The 20,683-nt window shown below is 40.7% G+C and overlaps 1 protein-coding gene and 1 long non-coding RNA gene across 2 annotated transcripts; both read right to left on the reverse strand.

Annotated features, from left to right (window-relative positions):
* Positions 1–1,335: 1,335 nt before the first annotated feature.
* wnt7aa (wingless-type MMTV integration site family, member 7Aa) lies at positions 1,336–14,923 on the reverse strand. The gene is made up of 4 exons (XM_058632208.1): positions 14,419–14,923; positions 13,712–13,938; positions 10,023–10,294; positions 1,336–2,817 (listed from the first exon to the last, which is right to left on the reverse strand). The coding sequence occupies exons 1-4, from the start codon at positions 14,487–14,489 to the stop codon at positions 2,338–2,340; spliced, it is 1,050 nt and encodes a 349-aa protein (XP_058488191.1). The 5' UTR covers positions 14,490–14,923; the 3' UTR covers positions 1,336–2,337.
* Positions 14,924–17,281: 2,358 nt separating this feature from the next.
* On the reverse strand, positions 17,282–20,352 carry LOC131461120 (uncharacterized). Its single transcript, XR_009240445.1, has 2 exons — positions 20,232–20,352; positions 17,282–17,841 (listed from the first exon to the last, which is right to left on the reverse strand). It is a non-coding gene; the product is annotated as an uncharacterized LOC131461120 (long non-coding RNA).
* Positions 20,353–20,683: the final 331 nt, after the last annotated feature.

Genomic DNA, 20,683 nt, shown 5'->3' on the forward strand with positions numbered 1-20,683 from the left:
GTTGTGGCAACGTCGTTGTGGAGTGAATGAAGCAGATGTCACGGTAATCCATCAGGGAGCAGCTCCACACACCCGCTGCTCGCTGACGAGCACACATTGCTGCGACACCTCAGTTACACCTACTTCACTTCACTCTGTCATTACGAAACCCCGAAAGGTGTTTATCAAACACGCGGTGACGTCCTGCTTTTCATTCTGAGTCCTTTTATTAAACAAAATCAAATGCAAAGACGGCATGAGACCAACTATAACTTCTGATGTAAAAACACAGCAGCCTCTTGAGTCATATGATTTTATTAGATCAGTTGCATACAGGAAAACCCGACAATAAAGGCTGAGTCGGGATTGACCTGCACTTTACTTGAAATCCTCTCATTAACAATCAAACCGTGAATACACTGCATAGTTTCTACAGTCATGTCATGCAGCCTTGCTGTGATGAAGGCATCTTACATCTTACTATCTAAACTCACCTGACTGCTCTCTAGAGACCCTACCTCAGATTATTTAAAGGTGATTTAACTGTTAGGAGAGGGCTGGGTATCAAATACTTACTGGAAAATGTCAGTGGAGCCAAGTATTGAAAACTGTCAAGTGTCATCCAGGGCCGCAGCTAATGATTATTTTCAAGTGTTTTTATGAATGAACTTGTATTTGTGTTTCCTTCTTTGATTTGCCATTTTATTATTTATTATTTTAAAATGTGTTATTTTATTTAATGGTCATGATAACCATCAGCAAGTAGGATGTATTTTCCGCTTCTTTTATTGAAAGGCAAGAGGCCACATCATTGATACCCAGCTCAACTCCAACTGCAACTCCCAGGTTCTGTTCCCATCATAACAACATTAAAGTATATTTGCACAAATGCAATGTAATGAAACATTTAGCCTGGAAGATTTCTCGTAGACCATTTACATGTGACAATAATGTGTTTTTAGGGAATCGGATTTCAATCAGAATGAGCTTTACACTACACAAAGGACACACGTTAATGCCACATGGTAACCACTGTGTGTTGAAGGAACCGAGAAGTTAAAGTTGGGGTAGGCAAGATGAAATCTGGCCCCATAGGTGATTTTGACCAATCACAGTTCAGAGAGAAGACGCTCCTAGTGGCTGTTCAACTTAACAGCTGCATGTACACGACCCTATGGTGGAAAGGTCACCATTCCAGCATTGGTAACAACGGCCACTCTACAATGAAACCTACAGAAATGCAATATAATGTGTGTCAACATCAGCAGAGAATGTAAAAGATAGAGTGCCTTGGGTCGTCTCTCACACGTGAACCATGTTGGTCTGTCTGTCCACATCTGGTGGGAGGGGCTTAGGACAGAAACCTGCCGTTATTTAATCATATTATTTCCTGCAAACTGCAGCTGAAACAGTTTGCAGTGTTGTTGTTAATCGTCAGGTTTAAAAAAGCTGCTGATTAAATTGTTGTTTGACAAATTATGCACCGAATGACAATGTTTGAACTCAAAAACATTAAATATACAATGAGAGACTCAGAGAAAGGCATGTTCATGTAACATGGGGGTTACATTAGTACGAAAAGGTGTAGTACGCTCCCTGAAACGGTAAATGCATCACAATACTGCACATTTCAGTGTGACATGATTATATTTTTCTTCTGAGGAGACATTTTTAGAACAGTGTTTCAGTAAAAGATAAAGAAAGGCTGAGGGAAAATATTTTACACAGGGAGAGAAAATAAATAAAACAATAATTATATAAAAATAATCTCTTACAAAATATATTCTATCATCAACATTGGGGAAATGTAACATCTGGAAGCTCATGTTCGCTTCTAGTGGTGTCAACTTAGCGTGAAAAGTCAAAATTGCTGCTCGGTCACAAACTTTCCAGACAATTAGCAGCAAACTGGAGGGAAAGAAACAAATGTAGAACAATATTATTAAACTGAGTCCACAATCAGTAGTGTAGTGTTCCTCTGCTTCCCCGATCTGTCAGTCACATTCAGTTGTGAATACTCCAGTGTTTTAATTATTGTGTTAAGAAAAAAAAAATTTTTTTGCTCTTAAGTGCACGTGAATATACTTTGCAATAAAATGTCAGGAATCTATACACCATGTGTCAACCCCACCTGACAATGAAAAGTCAAAAATGATCAGTAGTTTTCTCACTGAATAAATAATTAGTTTAGGAAAAAAAAGAATATCCTCAGCATCTGAGCTGAGCAGTGTGGACTGCAGAGAATGTATGAAATGGTATCACGAGAAACAGACGTAACATTTATGAGCTCAGCGGTTGAGTCCAATTCGGTGGCAGATTTGCACTGGCACTCGGAAATACACGAGCAGTCCGGTATATCTATTTGCAGGTGTACACCTCTGTCCGCTCGCTGCACGTGTTGCATCTGACGTAGCAGCACCACAGGAACTTGCAGTTGCACTGCCACACACGCGAGTACTGATGCGTGTTGTGTCCGCGGCCGCAGCACATCAGATCGCAGCTGTTGGGCTGCTGGGCCGTTTTGTTGCACAGACGACCCTGCGTCCCCATGCTGCCAGTCAGATGGTCGGCCTCGCAGTAGTTGGGCGACCTCTCAATGTAGACCAGCTCTGTGTCCAAGGGCTTCCTGTAGGAATGTGGTTTTTTGATCTTCAGGAACGTTGGGCGCTTGTTGCGGCTAGCTCGCACCGGCTCCACGTGTGAAGCGTGGTTGTACTTCTCCTTGAGAACGTATCCCAGCTGACGGAACTTAGGGAGCGTCATCCAGCATGTTTTGGTGGTGCAAGACCCTGACACACCATGACACTTGCACTCCAGACGCATGGTCTTCTCCAGGACCTAGAATAGAGGAAAATTCTTGATGAAACAAAGTGCAGTTTAAACTACTCAAACCAACTTAAATTGAAGTTAAGCTTATTGTGATGTCTATGCTACGGCGTTGTATGTGTGTGGGTAGTTTACGTGTAGGATGTCTGTCATGTATTAAGGTAATCCTTCAAATTTTGCCCCAAACATCACTTAGACTTGAGGATAAACTGAACCAATCTTGATAGTTATAGGTCAAAATTTGAGGTTGCAGTGACTTCACAATGTTTTTTTATTTTACTTTACTTTGACTGAAGACAATCCTTGAAGCTTCAAGTTCACAAATGTTCACTTTAATGGATTAGCTGATTAGATTTGGGTTTTGAAAGGCCTATGTCCCAAGACAAGTCTTTTAGGGGTTGCCACAGCGGATCATCTGCCTCCATCTTGTCCTCTTCTGTTACACCAACTGTCCTCATGTCCTCCTTCACAACATCCCTTAACATTCTCTGTGATCTCCCTCTTTTCCTCCTGCCTGTCCATTCACTACCTCTACTTCTAATATTCACCGTACCACCTGTCTCACTGCCATTCACACACAAGTATTTTGTCTTGCTCCTACTAACCTTCCTTCCTCTTCTCTCCAGTGCATTCCTACACCTCTACAGACTCTCGTCCACCTGTCCCCTACTCTCACTACAGACTACAATAGTATCTGCAAACAACATTGTCCACAGAGACTCCTGTTTGACCTCGTCTGTCAACCTGTCCATCACCATTGCAAACAAGAAGGGGCTCAGAACTGATCCCTGATGTAATCCCACCTCCACCTTGAACCCATCCGTCACTCCAACTGCAAACCTCACCACCGTCTCACCATCTTCCTATATGTCCTGCACCACCCTCACATACATCTCTGCCACTCCTGACTTCCAGTCATCACAGTTCCTTTCTTGACACCCGATCAATTCAAGTTTATTTTTAGCTTCTACACCGAGTAAACATCTTTGAGTTTTGATGGAAACAAATACACTTCACTTTACAGGAGAAGTATTTAGTAATTGCAACATTACACACAATCTCTTAAAAAGTGTTTGTTGGTGTCTTTCCACTGTGAGCAACTAGGAAACATCACTTTGGTGAAATACTGATGGATATTGCATGAGTAGTTCCAACAGGTTGAGACAACAGTTTTCTAGCATTCCAAATGAATGTAGGCATTCCTGAGATCTCAGCACCGCTCCAAGATGTCTCTCTATGGCCAGTAGCAATGCAGGTTTGATTCTTTCACAAGAAACATTCAAAGCTTTACAACACGCACATGAAAGAACCACTCACACAAGAGCAGACCAATCTCTTCAACTTTGTGCACGTTGTGTAATTACAAAAAATTAGTTTAATAGTCATGGAATACAATGTAGCTCTTGTGATGTCACATTGATCTCATCAGAATTACCTCGAGCACCCAGGAACAGTAGACTGTTTTTTCGCATGGTGGCCATATAAGATACTGCAGCTTCAGCATTGATGCACATGATGCCCACAGAACAGCCCACAGAACAATTTTATCTTCTTTTTTTTAAGTGGAATATGTGTTTGATCCATTCTGCTATACTAGAATAGCTGTTTGAGAGCACTAGGGGTGGGTCAAGATATCGATTTAGTGATATCACCACCCATCCATGGCAAATATCAATACATTAATTAATAAATGAAGTGGCTCTAAAGTAGCAGAGAAAGCCCCAGCCACGTTCAATATATATACTTTATGCACTTTCTTCTCTATGTGAAGAAATAGACAGATATCGTGATGTATCGCTATTTGATTGTCTTGCAAAAGCACAGAATCGTCGTATCGTGATATTATTGGTATCGTGGACCATGTGTCACATATCGTATCGTGAGGTACCCTGTGATTTCCACCCCTAGTAGGCACCAACATTATTATTAACTTTAATGAATGAGTTGGGCGCTGTCTTTAAATATGCTATACATCCATGGGTTATCTCAGGTAACACCTTTTTATAGAGACTCTGTAACAACTTTTAATAGGCAAGGGGGATTGATTAGTAAATACTGTCACTCGTATGAGCAATGTGTCGTCTAAAAGTTAATATATTCAACATTGCGCTGCTTTGAATTTGTCAAATCGTTGTAAATATGCCTCTCACAACTTTATGTACAGCAAGTTGAGTCCTAAATCACTGGAGTATGATTGCTTGAAATGTTCTCAAAGTTGAGAAACAAACTAAAAAAACCATAAGAAATATACACACTTAGTAAATCACCTCATTTGTGCTTCTAATAAATCAAATACAAACCACGTTTTGGTTTCAAAAAGAGGGCAACGGTGTGCACACCACAATATCTGTCAGAAAATAGCAATTAGATATTTTCCCCAATTCGTTCAGCCCTAACAATAAGCCACGAAAACCACACATCTCTGATTTGTTTATGGTAGCTGAAAATCAGTCTGTCCAAACAGATGCATTCAGACACGCAGTATACTGCAATTACTTATGAGTAGTTGTTGTGACTAAAGTGACAGTTTAATCGGTCACTTCATTGAGATGTTTATGGTGACTGCACTGGCAGCAGTGAAAGACCTTTTCATGGTAAGAGTGGAACCTTTTGGCGGGTTTGGCAAAAGCAGCTGGGGTATTCAATGTGTGCCTCAGGCTGAATGACATCAGCTCACCACCCTCCTTCCTCCTCCTCACCCTCGCTGGTATTAAAAAGCTTCACCCTGCTTTTTAATTATTCCACTCTGATATGCCCTCAGACTTTCTGGAGTCTCGTGGGGTAATTGTCAAAAGCCTTGGATGCACACAGCTTAGCGTGGTCATGCTCCCGAGATCTGACAAACATATAATTCACGAAGTTCAGTGAAGTGAGATACCAGCCGAAGCTGCCATTGTTTGTCTAACAGAGCCCCTGTAAGCCTCCCGTGGCACTTTTTACACTATTGTTTATTCTTCTCAAGACATTTAAAGGTTGACACTCTGACATCATCTCCATTTAAACATGAAAGCCTCACAACACTAATTACAGAGCTATCACTTTGTGCACATTAAGAGATCCACACACTATCACAGTGTGACTGATGCCAGCCCTCAAATACAGTATGAAGCCGTCTCCCACCAAAGCCTGATCGTCGCACATTAAACAACCCTGTCGCCATGAACGGGACAAGACCACAAACTGCCACTGTGACACTGAACTGCCACTGATGTCTGAGACGGGAAAGCAGTGCACATTCTGTCAAAGGGGCACAAAGAGCCTATCTGCTCCACATGACTCTCATTCTTTCTCAGTACAGCTGTGTTTTGTTTCCCCCTAATTCTCATAGTCGTGGAGATTCTATTCTCAGATGAATAAATGAATGGCTTGTGAGCACTTCCACGCGCGGTTCTCAGTCGAAAGGCAAGCCTGACCCGGGGCTTTACCGTTCCAAATCAGGCCGTACTGTACCGTACCAAACTGTACCGTGATGAAAACATGGCTAAAGCTGTCTTCCTCACAGCAGCGTCACTCACTGCAGATGCTCAGTTTATGTCTTTGATTCACTGCTCCGCTCATTCGCGGTGTTCCACATTGAGAGAGGCGGTGGGGTAGCGATGCTAGTAGTGTTTTGGCAACAGAAGTCTCACAGTGGAGCTTAAGCTTAGCTATGCATGACTTCTCCTGACCTGTATTTGAGGTCTCATCTCATCGATCACTGTAGTGGTATCACTATAACTTGATCCAGTGCCTGTGTGGTTTTGTTATGATCCAGATCAGTGGTGTGGTAGCCATTGGTCTCCCTCTTTCTCCATCTTTGGATTGTGTCATTTACCTCGTGCCGTAGTGTGAACAACACAGGGTCCACTTTGGCAACACAATCACATCACACTTCAACTTGAAGTTGTTTGAATGATCAGTGAAATACCTTATACATTCTATGTGCATCATCATCATGTGGTCATCAGTGACACATAATCACATGTGATTGTGTTGCTTTCCCATTTAAGTTTCCAGACCTACTGGAGCCTCGGCCCCAGTAGGTCAATCCCATTGCCAATATAAGTTTCACGTCTCCAAGCTGTAGCTTTGCATAGGTACATGGAGTCAGTTATAATATAAATAAGAACGTGTTTTGTGTCTTCCACTGCCACTGTAAAAATCCCATAATTTAGCTTGGAACACTTACACCAGATTTTGTTCCTATGGTCAAACCACTACAACCTGATTCCATGTTAGTGCCTTCATTTGTTATTGCATGGATGCTCTCCAGTCCATTTGTGGGTTACTTTCTGGGATTTAGTTAAACATAAGATGTTATGATCATTATTTTCCTTCTTTTTTGGGGTTTGTTTTTTAATCCAGCCATTAAATTACTTCTGAAAGGTGTTTCTAAAGTTTCTCCCTGTGTTCTGGCTGTAGACTCCATATCATTCCTTCCATTTTGCGCGGAATGCTAACTTTACTCACAGGTGACATTTCCTCTGTGTTACAGTTAAGTTCATTTGAGCTGTGGTGGGAGCAACATTTAACTTGACTTCTGTCCTTGTCCCAGTATACAAGCACTGATGGAATCTTTTCAATGAAGTGAGTCTGTCCGGCGCCATTCTGTGTCATTCATCATCGTTTATCATTTATTTGGTCTCCACATCAGTCCAAAAATGAACTGCTCTGGATTCAGCCATGTTGTCTCTGTTGTCAAAAGAATCCTTTAGTCGACTGGGTCTTATTTATAAGTTCTTATGTGAAAAAGAGATTTTTAATGTGACTCTCGGTCTCAGTGTGACTTCCTTATTAAAATAAACATTTGAAACGTCTCTCATGGTATGACTGCTGCTTCAAATGAGATGTCAGAAAATGCTTGAATCACCACAGACTCCTGACAAATTCTGTTGTGCATGCAAAATCAAATAAAAGCAGCTCTGTCTCCCCGGACAGATATGTTACAGCTAAAGTGGTCATCAGTGCAGCAGCATCTTACAGCTGCACAGTTTACCTCAGACTTCCACTGATCTATTGTGTGACTTCTTCCAACAAACTGCTCTCTCATGGGGTCACTTTGTAGATGACCCTGCAATTTTTAGTGATTTATGTTTTGGCTCCCAATTTCTGTACAGTGGGTAACAACATCTGAGTCTGGCTCATACACTCTCATATCGTCCTGAGGCCTCATTTATAAAACTTTGCGCGGGATTCACCTCAGAAGTTGGCACATGTATGAAACACCGGAATAATTAATGTTCATTCTTCTGGAGTGATAAGAAAGACATGGTAAAAGAAGACGGAAGAAGGGGAATTTCGCACAATGTGAAAGCGAGGTACTTCCACGAGCAGCGGGACAGCACGTGGAAGTGGGAGGCAGCTCACATTCATCATTATTCGTGCATTATAAGTGCTTCCAAGCCTCTGTGGCCATGTCCATCACAGTGGCATGGCCGTTTCTCACAGAATGCCACCTGAGGGCTCAACGTTCACACACAGTCAGCAGGGGTTTTCTGCCCTTGGCTTTCATGCGCTCCCTGAATCTTTTTATGACATTATAAATGGTAGATGATTAAAGACCCAACTACTTTGCAATCTTGCACGTTGTCTTTGAACTGACTGTCAATTCTCTCACAAGGTTTGGCACAAGATGGTAAACAACCGCCCAACACTGATTGCAAAGCCAGAGCCCTTGGTAGATGCTCCGTTTGTACCCAGTCATGATGCCCTCACTATACCCAAGAACAAATGCACATAATACCACGAGATCAGAGGCGATTCCTTTATGACCGCAAGGGAAGCTCTGCTTTCTCTAATATACCATAAAATAAATGGTCAAATATGTATTGTTGTATTTACATTTCTTTACTGAAAGAATCAGCTGTTTATCACAGATCGTCTGACGCAATTTTCTTCTCATACATTCCCACAGCAGTACCAAGTTGGGAGTTTACCAAAGTTCAAGTCATTCAACAAGTTAGAAATTTCAGAGTAAGAAGACGGCTTAACCTCAATAAATATACCAATAACCATAACGATGACAAACCACCACACTTGACTTTGATTTATTCATAAAGTGAATTAACAAAATCTTAGACTTGCTGAACATAAGGCTGCCATTAGAAATCTCAATATGTATTATGCCATTGCTACACTACAGGTGTATGAAGTAGAACCATGCAGCAGCCTCCTCTGATTTGTTGGTATCAAAGATTTGCTGTGGGGGAACTTGATTAAACGGCTGTTAAAAAGGGAAGCATTCCGGAAAATACTATAAATAATAAATAAATAAATGTATGAATAAATAAAACTACTATAGGACCTTATGTGAATGACACTAGGGATTGTTTATTCTAGTCGTAGCATAAGTTACATTTGTATTATACATACAACTATATATACAACTTGTTTTTTTGTTTTTCACTGTGCACTGGATCTTTCTTTTTTTAAAACAAGGATCATATTCTACATTTGTTTCTTTTATAATATCAGCTTAACTCTGATATGTTTGACCTGGTTAACCACAATATAACTAGTTAAAGGTTTGAGTTGAATGTATTTACTGTACGGTTTAAAGTTATCTTTCCCAATTCTCGGTCAGTTTTTTATGAATTATTAAAATATAATCATGAGATTCAAGTCATGCAAATTTGTCTATGAATAGGAATGTGAATGATTAACCTTGAATCAGTTAATTGCCATTAAGAATAAAACCAGTTAAATATTGGTTTAACTAAATGGTGCTGTGAAAATATTAAGCTCCCCAAGTAACACCATTATTGCCATGTTAAAATACAGTGGCGTAAATAAGACACTCCTCACATAAACTTCAGACGCTGGTATAGTGAAATTAGATTAAGACGGAGCAAGAGATGAGGTGACGCTAATTATTATTTCATTTCTTCTTATTTTTTGGTTTCCTTTTCGACGCACTGTGGTCAAAATCCCTCAGCTCCACTGCAATCACACACCCTGGTATATACAGTAGTCAGTATTTCTGATTTTCCTCCAAATACCACCAGCGGAAGCTTGCGTACCACTAGTGGTTCACGTACCACAGTTTGAGAACCATGGCTCTAGACAGTCTGCAGTGTGTGTGAGATTGAGTTTGTGGTAAAGCCTGAACAAGTTGTCAATCACTGATGTTTTTTTAAAAAACAGTAGAGCTGTGGCTCGGCTCATTACTGGTGATGATGATGATGATGTGGAACATGCAAAATTAAATAAAAGCAAGTATACCAGTATTCCAAACATACCTTGCGCCCCACTTCATTGTTATGTAAATTCATGAGAGTCCTGGCGTTCTGCTTAATTTCCCGCGCGTCCACAAACACCTTGGAGAATTCCAGGCCGTAGTTGACGTCTGCAGAGCAGCCTCCCCACTTCCAGCCTTCCTCCTGGTTGTAGAAACCCTGTTTGTCCTTGTCACAGCCGCAGCCGCTCAGACTACCCTGGGTGCAGGCTGCGGTGACTGCATGGGCGACCCCGGCAGCGATGATGGCATAGGTGAACGCGGCCTCCTTACTGCCTGCGATGAAGAGTAAAAGGAACATTTTTTTAATCACAAATGCTGACAATCACTACCTCAGATTCTGCCGAGCTTCCTCGCATACCTGACATAGCTCCCTGAGACCAAATCAAAAATACGCCAGTCAGGCCAAGTCTAATTCATTAATCACGCTACGGAGTTCAGAATCGTGTAGAAAATACAATGAAGCCCGGAAGAGAAGGAAGCCGTTTACCAAGTAGCATGAGAGTTTTTGCAACCATCAGGATTAGTATGATTTAATAACTTCTCCAATTAACTCTCTTTCTGTCGATCACATACATATGATGGATAAAGATGAGAGCATTCAGTGGGAGATAACATATTTAATGTTTAGGCCTTTTTTTTTTGGCTCTGGTCCCAGCTGCCATCACACTAGAATCCGCCCTGAGGAGGTGAATCTGAGAGGCATGCACAGCCTCCCTACATAGATGGATTTCCACTCCATAAATCTGACTTCTGCAGGTCAACTGTGTTTTCTTTCTTTTTAATTAAAATGGAGCATGCGTGGAAACCCTCCAAAAATAACCGTAACTTGTGAAAAGGCTCCAATAAAGTCGTAATCTTTAACAATTAAACCAACGCAGAAGCTCATAAGGTCACGTTCTTTTCAACTAATCAAGTTTAGTTGAAACAAACTGATGCTGATGTCTCTCAGTGGTGCACGACCTCAGAAGGGTATAAATTAAAGGCAAAGCAGACTGATCATCAAGCGCAGCAGCACCCTAGCATTACATTTGTAAACCAAATATATTAACGGTTACATCACTTGCAATAAACTCTGTGATCTGTGTTTTCAGTCCATGTACAAGCAGCCAGTGCCCACACTTCAGTAGCCAGCTCGGTGGATGGGAAGGATACGCTGACCTGAAGCCAAAATGCTGCCATACTGCCAACAACGGCCCCAAATTTATGTATTCTGTCAGGTATCAGTGTTCCAGTCTGCTGAAACAAAACAATAGATACAGACGGGGTTTGATGCATGGCAGCAAGAGCCGAGCAGCGTGCGAGCCGACCTGCTGCCTCCTGGAAATCCGCCTCATCCTTTACTTTTTTTTTTTTTTGCAATGCCTCAATAATTTGCAATTATCTCCTCTCACTGAGATTTGTGTAAATCCATCGTTGTGGTCTTTAGCAGTTGCTCTCCTGAAACACGCAGTAAAACACCCCCTGCCAAAGCTGCAGAACCTGGAGGGAGATTTTGTAAACCTGGGAGAAAGTGCTTGTCTGAACTTGAAGCTCCTGAAGGGATGGGATGGTGGGGTGGGGTGGGATGGTCGGGTGGGTGGGGGTTATTTTATGAACACATACATGATGATCATTCAGCTGAGAGCAGATAAAGAGCATGTCAGTCTGCATGTTTTGTGCAAGCAGAGTACGTTCACTTACAACAGTCGTTGGTTTAACCTGTTTTGTGATAACACCTTTGCAGGGATATCAGCAAACGAGGCCGAAACATTATATCGTGCACACGTTTGCGCTCTCATGAGCAGCAGACAGAAGGTCCCAGCGCTTCATTCTAACACAACCATCAGTGCAGAAGTCACTCGAAGAAGCCACACAACAAACTATTCATCGTGCAGCTGTTGTTTTGGTGCAAACCTTCACTGCACTTGACGTTTCATACAATATATTAATGTGCAAAGTAGCAGTCATTATAAGATTATGTGAACCATAATCCCTAATGACACTTGGGAGTGAAAGATGACTGTGTGTGTGTGTGTGTGTACTTGTGTGTTCTTGTATTTGTTACCGCTTTAGGGCCTTTTCTGGCAGTAACCCTGACCTTGTCAAGAACGGTAGTCCCCGTGGAGACCAACGAGGAACTGGTTAAGTTTAGAGCTAAGATTTGAGTTGTGTTTAAGATTAGGCATTAAATACGGAATAAGGCTTTGTTTTGGTCTGTCAAAATGAACGGAAAGAGATGACAGGATGAACTTACAGGACAAGACAGTGGAAGTGAAATACCAGTGTGTTTAAATAAGACTCTCCACTTATTTCCACTGTGGTGTCTTTGGAGTTTCGCCTCCAGACTTGTTCCACAGCTACGCTCAAATCTGGGGGTTTATTTTCCCACCGAGAGCAGATGCTCTTAGAGTCGGCGCTCTCGGGGCTTTCAGACATTTGTCAGGGTCAGCGATTGTGTACCTTGGAGGAAACTCTCTCAGGGACTACTTGTAGACATTTTAAGAGCAGTTTTCCAGCTTTTTTCAAGCACTTTTAGTGTAGAAGCTTTGTGTAGTGATAAATAGCTAATGATAGAAAAGGAGTAAATACAAGCATGTTCTGTTTGTGACCTGTAGCTGTTAAACAACACAGTAGTGAGCACAATTAAAGTCTTCAAAAAAAGGCGGTCTTTATTAATTAACCGCCTGCTGAATATCTTTAGTTTATGGACAAAGCAGCAATTAATTGATTGAGTGAATACTATAATCAATATATTAGAATGAGTAATAAACAATATTTCTATTTCTAAATTATACTGAAGTTTATGCAAACACTACCTCAGATATGATTTTTTTTTCAATATTTCCATAAACAAGTTTAAACTTCTATTCAAGTATCTGTCATTTATTGCCCTTATTATCAATATCACCTGATTTGAAACGTTTTATTCTGATAACCTTTTTGGCCATATCACTGGCCCAAGTGCACACAAAATAACATGACTCAGGCCTCCTTAGGAATCCCAAAATTATTTTACTTAACATATTATTAGATACAATATCTTTAGTTTTAGATGCATAAAGCAGTGTATTTTATAACAAAAAAAAGGACCACGCTTGATGGGCCTGATGTGAGTACTGTTAATTGATTAATCTGTCAATCATTTTCCTTATTGTTTGGTCCATAAATTGTTGACAGATTTTAATCTGTGTTTTTCAAATCTAACATGATGCAGTTTTAATGATTTCTTGTTCTTTTATGTGAAACAAAGAAACCAGGAAATATTTACATTTAAGAAGCTGAAAATCGGAAAACTTAATTTGATGATTTGTTAAAAAAACAACACTAAAATCGATTAATCATTCTCAAAATAGTTGATGATTAATTTAGTAATCGATTCATGTTTTAAGTGTCAACAAAGCTAAACTGTAAACGTGTAAAGCCCTAATAAAAATACTACATTTGAGATTAAATAAATTATAGCTTTGAGGGTTCATCAAAACCAGTAAAGTGCTATAAAACTAGATTATTTGACCATAAAACCACTAAAATCTCCAGAATAGCTCCATCTCTAGACCTCACATAAGACATTTTTTTAAACACAATGGCACCAAAGAACTAATAACCTCAGTTATTATCATGTCATTCGCTCCCTCTGTCTCTGCTGCATGGCTTACAGCCTGTTTTTGTTTGTTTGTTTTTTTATTAAAATCACATCAGAGTGCGACGTACCCACTTTGAGCTCTTTTCCGAACACGGTCCTCTCTCCCAGGGCCGAGCAGTTCCAGCGTCCGTGTCGGAACTGGAACTGACACTCGTTGATGGCCATCTGAACCCCCTCTCCAATCACGATGATGGCGTCGGGCCGGCTCTGACAGATCGTCCTCTGACGAGGAGCCAGGCCCGGGATTTTGTTGCAGATGATGCTCGCTCCCAGCGCAACCACCGTGGACAGACCTCTGCGACAGAAGGGCCACATTTTTCAGTGTAAGTCAAAAACGTTAAGGGCGGATGTCGATGGACGTTTGTGCGCATGTAGGCTGTGGCTCATAGTAAAAACTAAGTGCTTTCTCTAGTTATTATCTTTATGTACTTTTATTTAAAAAATTAAAAAATACCTTAGGGAATATCCTTCTCTACATGTAACCCATCATCTACGAGAAAACTTCCTAGAATTAGGAGCAGCGCGCGGGTTACCTTGCTCAGGGGTACCCCAGCCCTTTAACCTGGTGGGGGACTTGAACCGGCAACCCTCCGGTTACAAACCAAGTTCCCTTTCCACGTGCGCACGGACTGCCCCACACTGTGTGATGTGAGTGGACAAACACGGCGTATGATAACTGCAATGTGGTCCAGCGACATCCCTGACTTTTACACTCTCACACCGGGAACACTCGTGCGTAAAGACAACCTGTGCAACATCCCTCTTACTCACTCACCCGATCTTCAGGTAAACTACTCCAAGGCACAGGAAAAAGTGTAAAATCCAGCGCCGCGTCTTCCTGCTCATGGTGCTCGGGCCACTTCACTTCTCTGCTCTTTTATTTCTTGGCGGAGTCCCGCGGGATCTCCAGGTGATCCGAGCAACAGGCGCGGATAAAACAGCTCCCGGGCGCAAAGCGACGTCTGTGGATATAAACTCGTGTCGATCTCATTTGGTAGGTGTCCGGTGGAGCTGCGGGCCCGCGGCGGTGCATTGGAGCTGAGCTGGTGCTCAGGTGCGCAGCTCCGCCTCTGTGTGTTCCGCGGTGATCGGGGGCCCCGAGAGCGCGCGTCCACCTTTTCTCTCCGTCAGGGCGTGTTCTGCCTCCCTCCTCAGCAGCGGCCCGCTCCAGGTTCCAGCAGCCTGCAGGTACACGCTCAGCTCATCTGCCCTGACACACACACACCTGCCTGCTTCAGCTCTCTCTCTCTCACACACACACACACACACACGCACAGTCCTCTGGATGATCCGTGAACGTCAGGCTTCCATCCCTTTATTCATTTTCTAACATAAACGCTCCTCCCATTTATCCTCATCCACCCAAACCCAACTTAACCACCACCTTCACTTCACGTATGTGAAAACGTGTGTGTAATGTTTCACTGCAATAGATGAAAAAAAAGGGAAAAAAACACATTTAGAATACTTTTTTGTATGCAGACACAAAATGTTCTTTTCTGTTTCATTGTCTTTCATGTATACTATATTATTATATTGATCCAACTGTCTCAGGAGTCTGTATATATATGTGTGTATATATATATATATATATATATATATACACACACACACACACATGAATTATAAGCATTATTAAAAGGAAATAGTGAAAATAAGGTTTCCTCTAGTTTAAGTGTTTAAAGTGATCAGCAGTAGAGGTCTGACCTGAATGAGGAGTTAAAACAAAAAAGAATGAATGATTCAGGAGTGCAGTGTGAAGGACAAAATTAGTTCTTGAAGGGATTATTGCACCACCTGCTGTCACATCTGAGGAACTGCTGCCACCATTTTCAAGTAATAAACCAGCACTGTGTCAATGGGGTGAACATTTAAATATGGTTAAATAACTGGGATTATAAGTGTTAGAGACTAAGTTTTGACTCATGGTTACAATAGACAATAATTCTTTATTCAGGAAGCTTTATTTCAGAGTTCCACGGGCCACATGTCACAGTTGTCCATATGCTATTATTAACTCAATTTTCCTTTCATTTTGCATCATAAATTGTTTTGGGGTTCTTTAAATATTGTATGTATTGTTCTTTATCGCAACAAACACTTTTACTTTTAAATGCTGTGAAATATCACGTATATCATTATTGTATTATCATGATGGACCACCCACCCCCCACTGTTTTTTTTCTTTCCCTCACAAACCATTACACCCTCTTCACATAACCTCTGTATTATGATACATGAAAAAAAAACCTCTTAACAGATATATCATGTGGATAATTTAGTGACACTTGTAGTTGTGTGCTGGTGACACACAATCAGAATTGACTATACTGTGCATGTCTGCTCTGCTGAGAACTGGAGCTGCAACAGACAATTGTTTTCTCCACTAAACGAGTAACTTGTTTGGTCTATAAAATGTCAGTGTTTACCAAACCTGGAAATTATGACTTTCTCAAATGTCTTGCTTTGTCCTCAAACTGAAATTATTCAGTTTTGATTATTTCTTTGTTACCTGTAGCAAAGAAACCAGCAAATATTCACATTGAAGAGGCTGAAAAATCAAGAGAGCCTGATTTTAATCATTGACTAAACACTCAACGCTAATCATTGCAACCCTATTTAAACTGAACACAGGCTCTTTCCTGACTGGAATTGCAGATTGAAAACTCAGACACAAGGAAAAACTGATTTCACCCTCTTAGTGAGAAGCTCATCTCATAAAATATTCACCTGCTAAACTTTTTTTTTTTTTTTTTTTACTGTAAACCGGATGTATGCAGGAATCCTGAAGGTTAATTTCAATACCTTTTTAACACTTTTTCGACCTTCTCAAAATATTTTAAGACCTTATCGCCACTTCAAACTGTAATCAGCAACAAATATTTAACTTACAAAACAGTTTTAGTTTGCAATTAAATCTATAGAGCACAACCATACAAAGAAACTCATAAGTTGCAATATAAGCCTCCCCGTTGTTCTCAGCAACAGGATTTTGCCATTGCTGAAATTCAGGGATCTCCAACCAGGAGTATGTAAACTTACATTTTCCCATGATTTCGGATTTATTCCAGAAGTGTGTTTGCTGTTGCAAGATGTGAACGTCACATGTACGCATGCGGCCCCGAGCCGATCTTGCAGGGCGAGCATGCCTGCGCATCATTGTTTTTAACAAACACGGGGAGGAAAATAAATACAATCATGCATACTTTTGCAGTCAAACTCTATGGACACAATTGAATACTTCATGAAATCACGACTAAGAGCCGTAATTTCCCAGAAATCGATTTATCAACTTTTAATACTTTAAGCTACTGGTCTACTGCCATCTTCATTTGTGAGTTTGTGTACTGTATGTAAATCCAAATGTAGAATTTCAAACACTAAAGTCACATAATACCACATTTAATATAACTGATTTTCTGCTGGGAACCATGTTTGCATCGAGGGTGAGCATCCATCCGTATTTCTTATTTATTAGTTATTTCTATTTCTGTGTTATTTCATTCTGCAGTAAATGTACCACAAACCAATTTTCCCCGTGGGGATTGATTAACTATTCTAGTGCTTAATGTGTCAATACCTCATACAACCACACATAATAAAATAGTAAATTACACAATCAAACACAAAGCAGAACATATTTGAATAATAAATTTATTTATTGTTTAATTTATGGTAAGGGACATAGAGTACAAGCTAAGACACTAACTTTATCCCAGAAACAATGCTCTGAGGGAGACATCATACGATAACCAGGTAACAGCTGTGATTAGTGAAGAAAACATTTTAAATTTTTTTTTTTTATTTCATAAGAGTAGAGATGCCACTCCATAGGGAAGGCAATAGATTGTATAGTTATCTCCAAACAGGGCAAAATCACTACCCTAAAACTATACAATCTACTACCTCACACCGTGCGAGCAGCTGGGAGAAATGTGCTCATCAGACACATGACAGCACAGCTCTCAGAAAACTGACCATCATAATCCGTACAACGGCGACTTAGGTGCAAGTTTGGCACTTTGAGAAAGACAGTAGGTTGAATAGTTATCTCCCAGTGCGGGTGTGACCCTAAAACTATACAACCTACTACCTCAACCCACAGTGTAAACAGAGGTGTAAGCTGCAGTCAAAGTGAAGACGAGGAGCAGTGACATGATGAATCCAGACGTCCTGATGCAGGTCAACGACTAAAACCCTGTTCAATAGACAGAGACATACAGAGGGGAAGTGGTTAAATTCTACATCAATAATATTCAATTGGAGGCTGTACAAACAAAACAGAGTACCAATTACATTAATTACAACATTTCTTTGTCTCATTAGTCAACCAGCACAACATTTAGGTGCATCCATATTTTTCAAGATGCTGCCTTTAGTGCCACAATTACCTTTTTGACATTTTCTATATAAGTTCATACTTATGTAAATGTTTCTAAACAACTATAAGGTGACATGTTTGTATACACAAACACATGCACATTAAATTGTTTCACTGGTTAGATCAAAAGGAATAATCCTGACTGTTTTGTAGTGGTTATATGGTGAATATAGAGCGGAAAACAAACACTCAACAATATTAATGGCAAGGCAGACTTCCCCTAGTTATTCCCAACTCAAAGTATGAAACAACTATAGTATATAATGAATACTACTATACTGTGGTGAGTATGTGGTCAGTCGCCACGGTGTGCATTTTTTGAGTTTACATACAACTGGAAAATAAACAGGGAGGGAGATAATGTTGATACTGTGCCGTGTCTGGGTTTATTAATAGAGAGGGGTGCAAACGGAGTTGATTCTGTGGCCACACACTGATCAATGTATGGCAAACTGCACCGGTGTGAACAAAGAACAAAATTAAGTCACACTCAAACTTTTGGTCGCATGTGATTAAATTTGTTGCACTCTACAGCCATGATGGTGGAGAACAATCAGATAAATAGTGTCGCCATTGATGGTTCAGTACCATGGACAGCAGCTGGCAAAGTAGTGCTCGGGCCCTTGACCACAGCTTTTTGCACTGGTTGTGACAAATTAAAAATATGCAGGTTTGATTCCTGATTTGATTTACACTGCACACCTGAGTTTTTTCCAGCAGAATACTGGTGGTGCCAAAACACCCCTAAGACAAAGATGGACTCTGTTAACTTCAGAATGATGGTCTAAGCGTTTATCAAAGATCAGAAAGACCTATTCAGTCATTGTGAAGGCCACATATTAAGTTATGAGTTATCTGTAAAGAAATTCTCAGCAATGTTTAGTCAAGCCAAGTTACAGGCCATTGATTCAGCTCTTCTCAAATATGAGTGGGAAGCTGTCCTGCTTACACTATTTCTATACTACTAACCCTAACCCTGCTCTGTTTAAATTATATGAACAGGTTTTCAATGGTTAATTATCCTCCTGTTTTACTACTACTGCAGTCAATTCGATTTTATTTGTACATTATCTCAAGGCACTGTACATATTAAGGCAGAATATTATAGAGAGAAGAGAAACCCAACAGTTGAGAAACCCCACACAATGACCAAGCACTAGGCATCAGTGGAGAAAAAAAAAACTCCCTTTTAACAGGAAGAAATCTCTGACAGGACTCAAGGATGTGCAGCCATCTGCCTCGACTGGTTGGGGTAAAAGGAGAAATGGGGGACAGAAAGGGAAAGAGGGAAGTGAGTTATAGAGACAGAAGAGAGAGACCAGGAGCAGATATGTAACAGACGTTAGACAGGACCGTTGTGAATTGGTTATGACATGTTTATAGCACTATAATGTCATCGAATATTGATCAAAACAACGACACAATCACAACCTCTGAAAGCAAAGGTGGTATCGAGGATTTAACGAGGATTAATCGAGAATTGTGACACCCCTAATGACAAATATGAGGTCACCTTAGCCACAGTATAAACTCAAATAATTTACAGTAATGTCCAATAAAGAGGAGCACTTCATCGTTGTATTACAGAGGCTCACACTGTTGGTTTAGTAAAAAAAAAAAAAAGAGGCAACTAACAACTGTCTGACCACGACAGAACTATTTTTTTTAGAACGAAGCAATTCCTTCAAAAAACTGCATCATGTGAGACTTGTTATTTTATATAGTTTGTGTAAAATAAAGTGACTCCTGGCATTAAATAGAAACCCAGACCGTTAAACTGTCTCATAACGACAGGAGACGCGAGGAAGCTAGCTAGTTCCAATAATTGCCCAACGTGACTGGGCATTTGAGACGTGCAACATCTTATATGCAACGTTTCGCTGTCGGCGCAGTCGTTTTCCTTCCACATAGAGCAAGTCCACGCATGACTTCTGCGACAAAGACGCAACAGCTCTCTTTCTCTGCCTCAGTTCAACGCTCGTTAGCGTTAGTTAGCAACAACTTGCTAGCTAACGCTAACGAGGTGGCAGCTAGCTAGTAGCACGTTCCAGCATGGTGGAGCAGAAAAGCAAAGCTCGGTTAAAAGTGGAGCTGACTAGCTCTTCCGTTATTAAATAGTAACATACTCTATTACAACGTTTTTAAAAACATACCCAAGCATCAACGTACAGTGATTAAAAAATAAGATATAATAAAAATCAACGGACCTCTCTGCCATGTCAGAAAGCCTCTCCCTCTGGCTGCTTCTTCTTCTTCTAGCGTCATTGGCGCAGCGTCGGCACTTAGAGCCCCCTTCTGTTTGGGAGTGTGGACTACACCGATGCATCTAAAAAAAGAGGTAATTAGGGCTGCAACAAACGATTATTTTCATAATCATAATCGTTTAATCAAATACATATTTGATTCAGAAAATGTTGATTGGTGTTTCTCAAACCTGTAAAGTACAAATACTTTGTTCAAATACTTTGTTATATATATCTTTTCTAGTCTCAACGGGTCAGGCCGGCCTGACAAACCCGACCGGACCCATGAGTTCAGGCCGGGTTCGGGCTTAAAAAATGTGCAAACGGGCCTCAGGCTTCCTTTTTTCCGCTGATAAAACACATTTCTTGCAGGTTGCAAATGATATGTTGTTTTTGTGGGGATGTGGGGCCAGGTC

The sequence above is a fragment of the Solea solea genome, chromosome 6, assembly GCF_958295425.1.
Source record: "Solea solea chromosome 6, fSolSol10.1, whole genome shotgun sequence".
In the NCBI taxonomy this organism is placed as follows: domain Eukaryota; kingdom Metazoa; phylum Chordata; class Actinopteri; order Pleuronectiformes; family Soleidae; genus Solea; species Solea solea.

Bases quoted from the DNA above. Each gene is read 5' to 3' on its own strand.
- wnt7aa (XM_058632208.1), bottom strand. From the start codon at position 14,489: ATGAGCAGGAAGACGCGGCGCTGGATTTTACACTTTTTCCTGTGCCTT. The intron at 13,939-14,418 runs GTGAGTGAGTAA...CTTCTGTCGCAG, and splicing joins GTAGTTTACCTGAAGATCGG to AGGTCTGTCCACGGTGGTTG. The intron at 2,818-10,022 runs GTATGTTTGGAA...CCTCTATTCTAG, and splicing joins ACAATGAAGTGGGGCGCAAG to GTCCTGGAGAAGACCATGCG.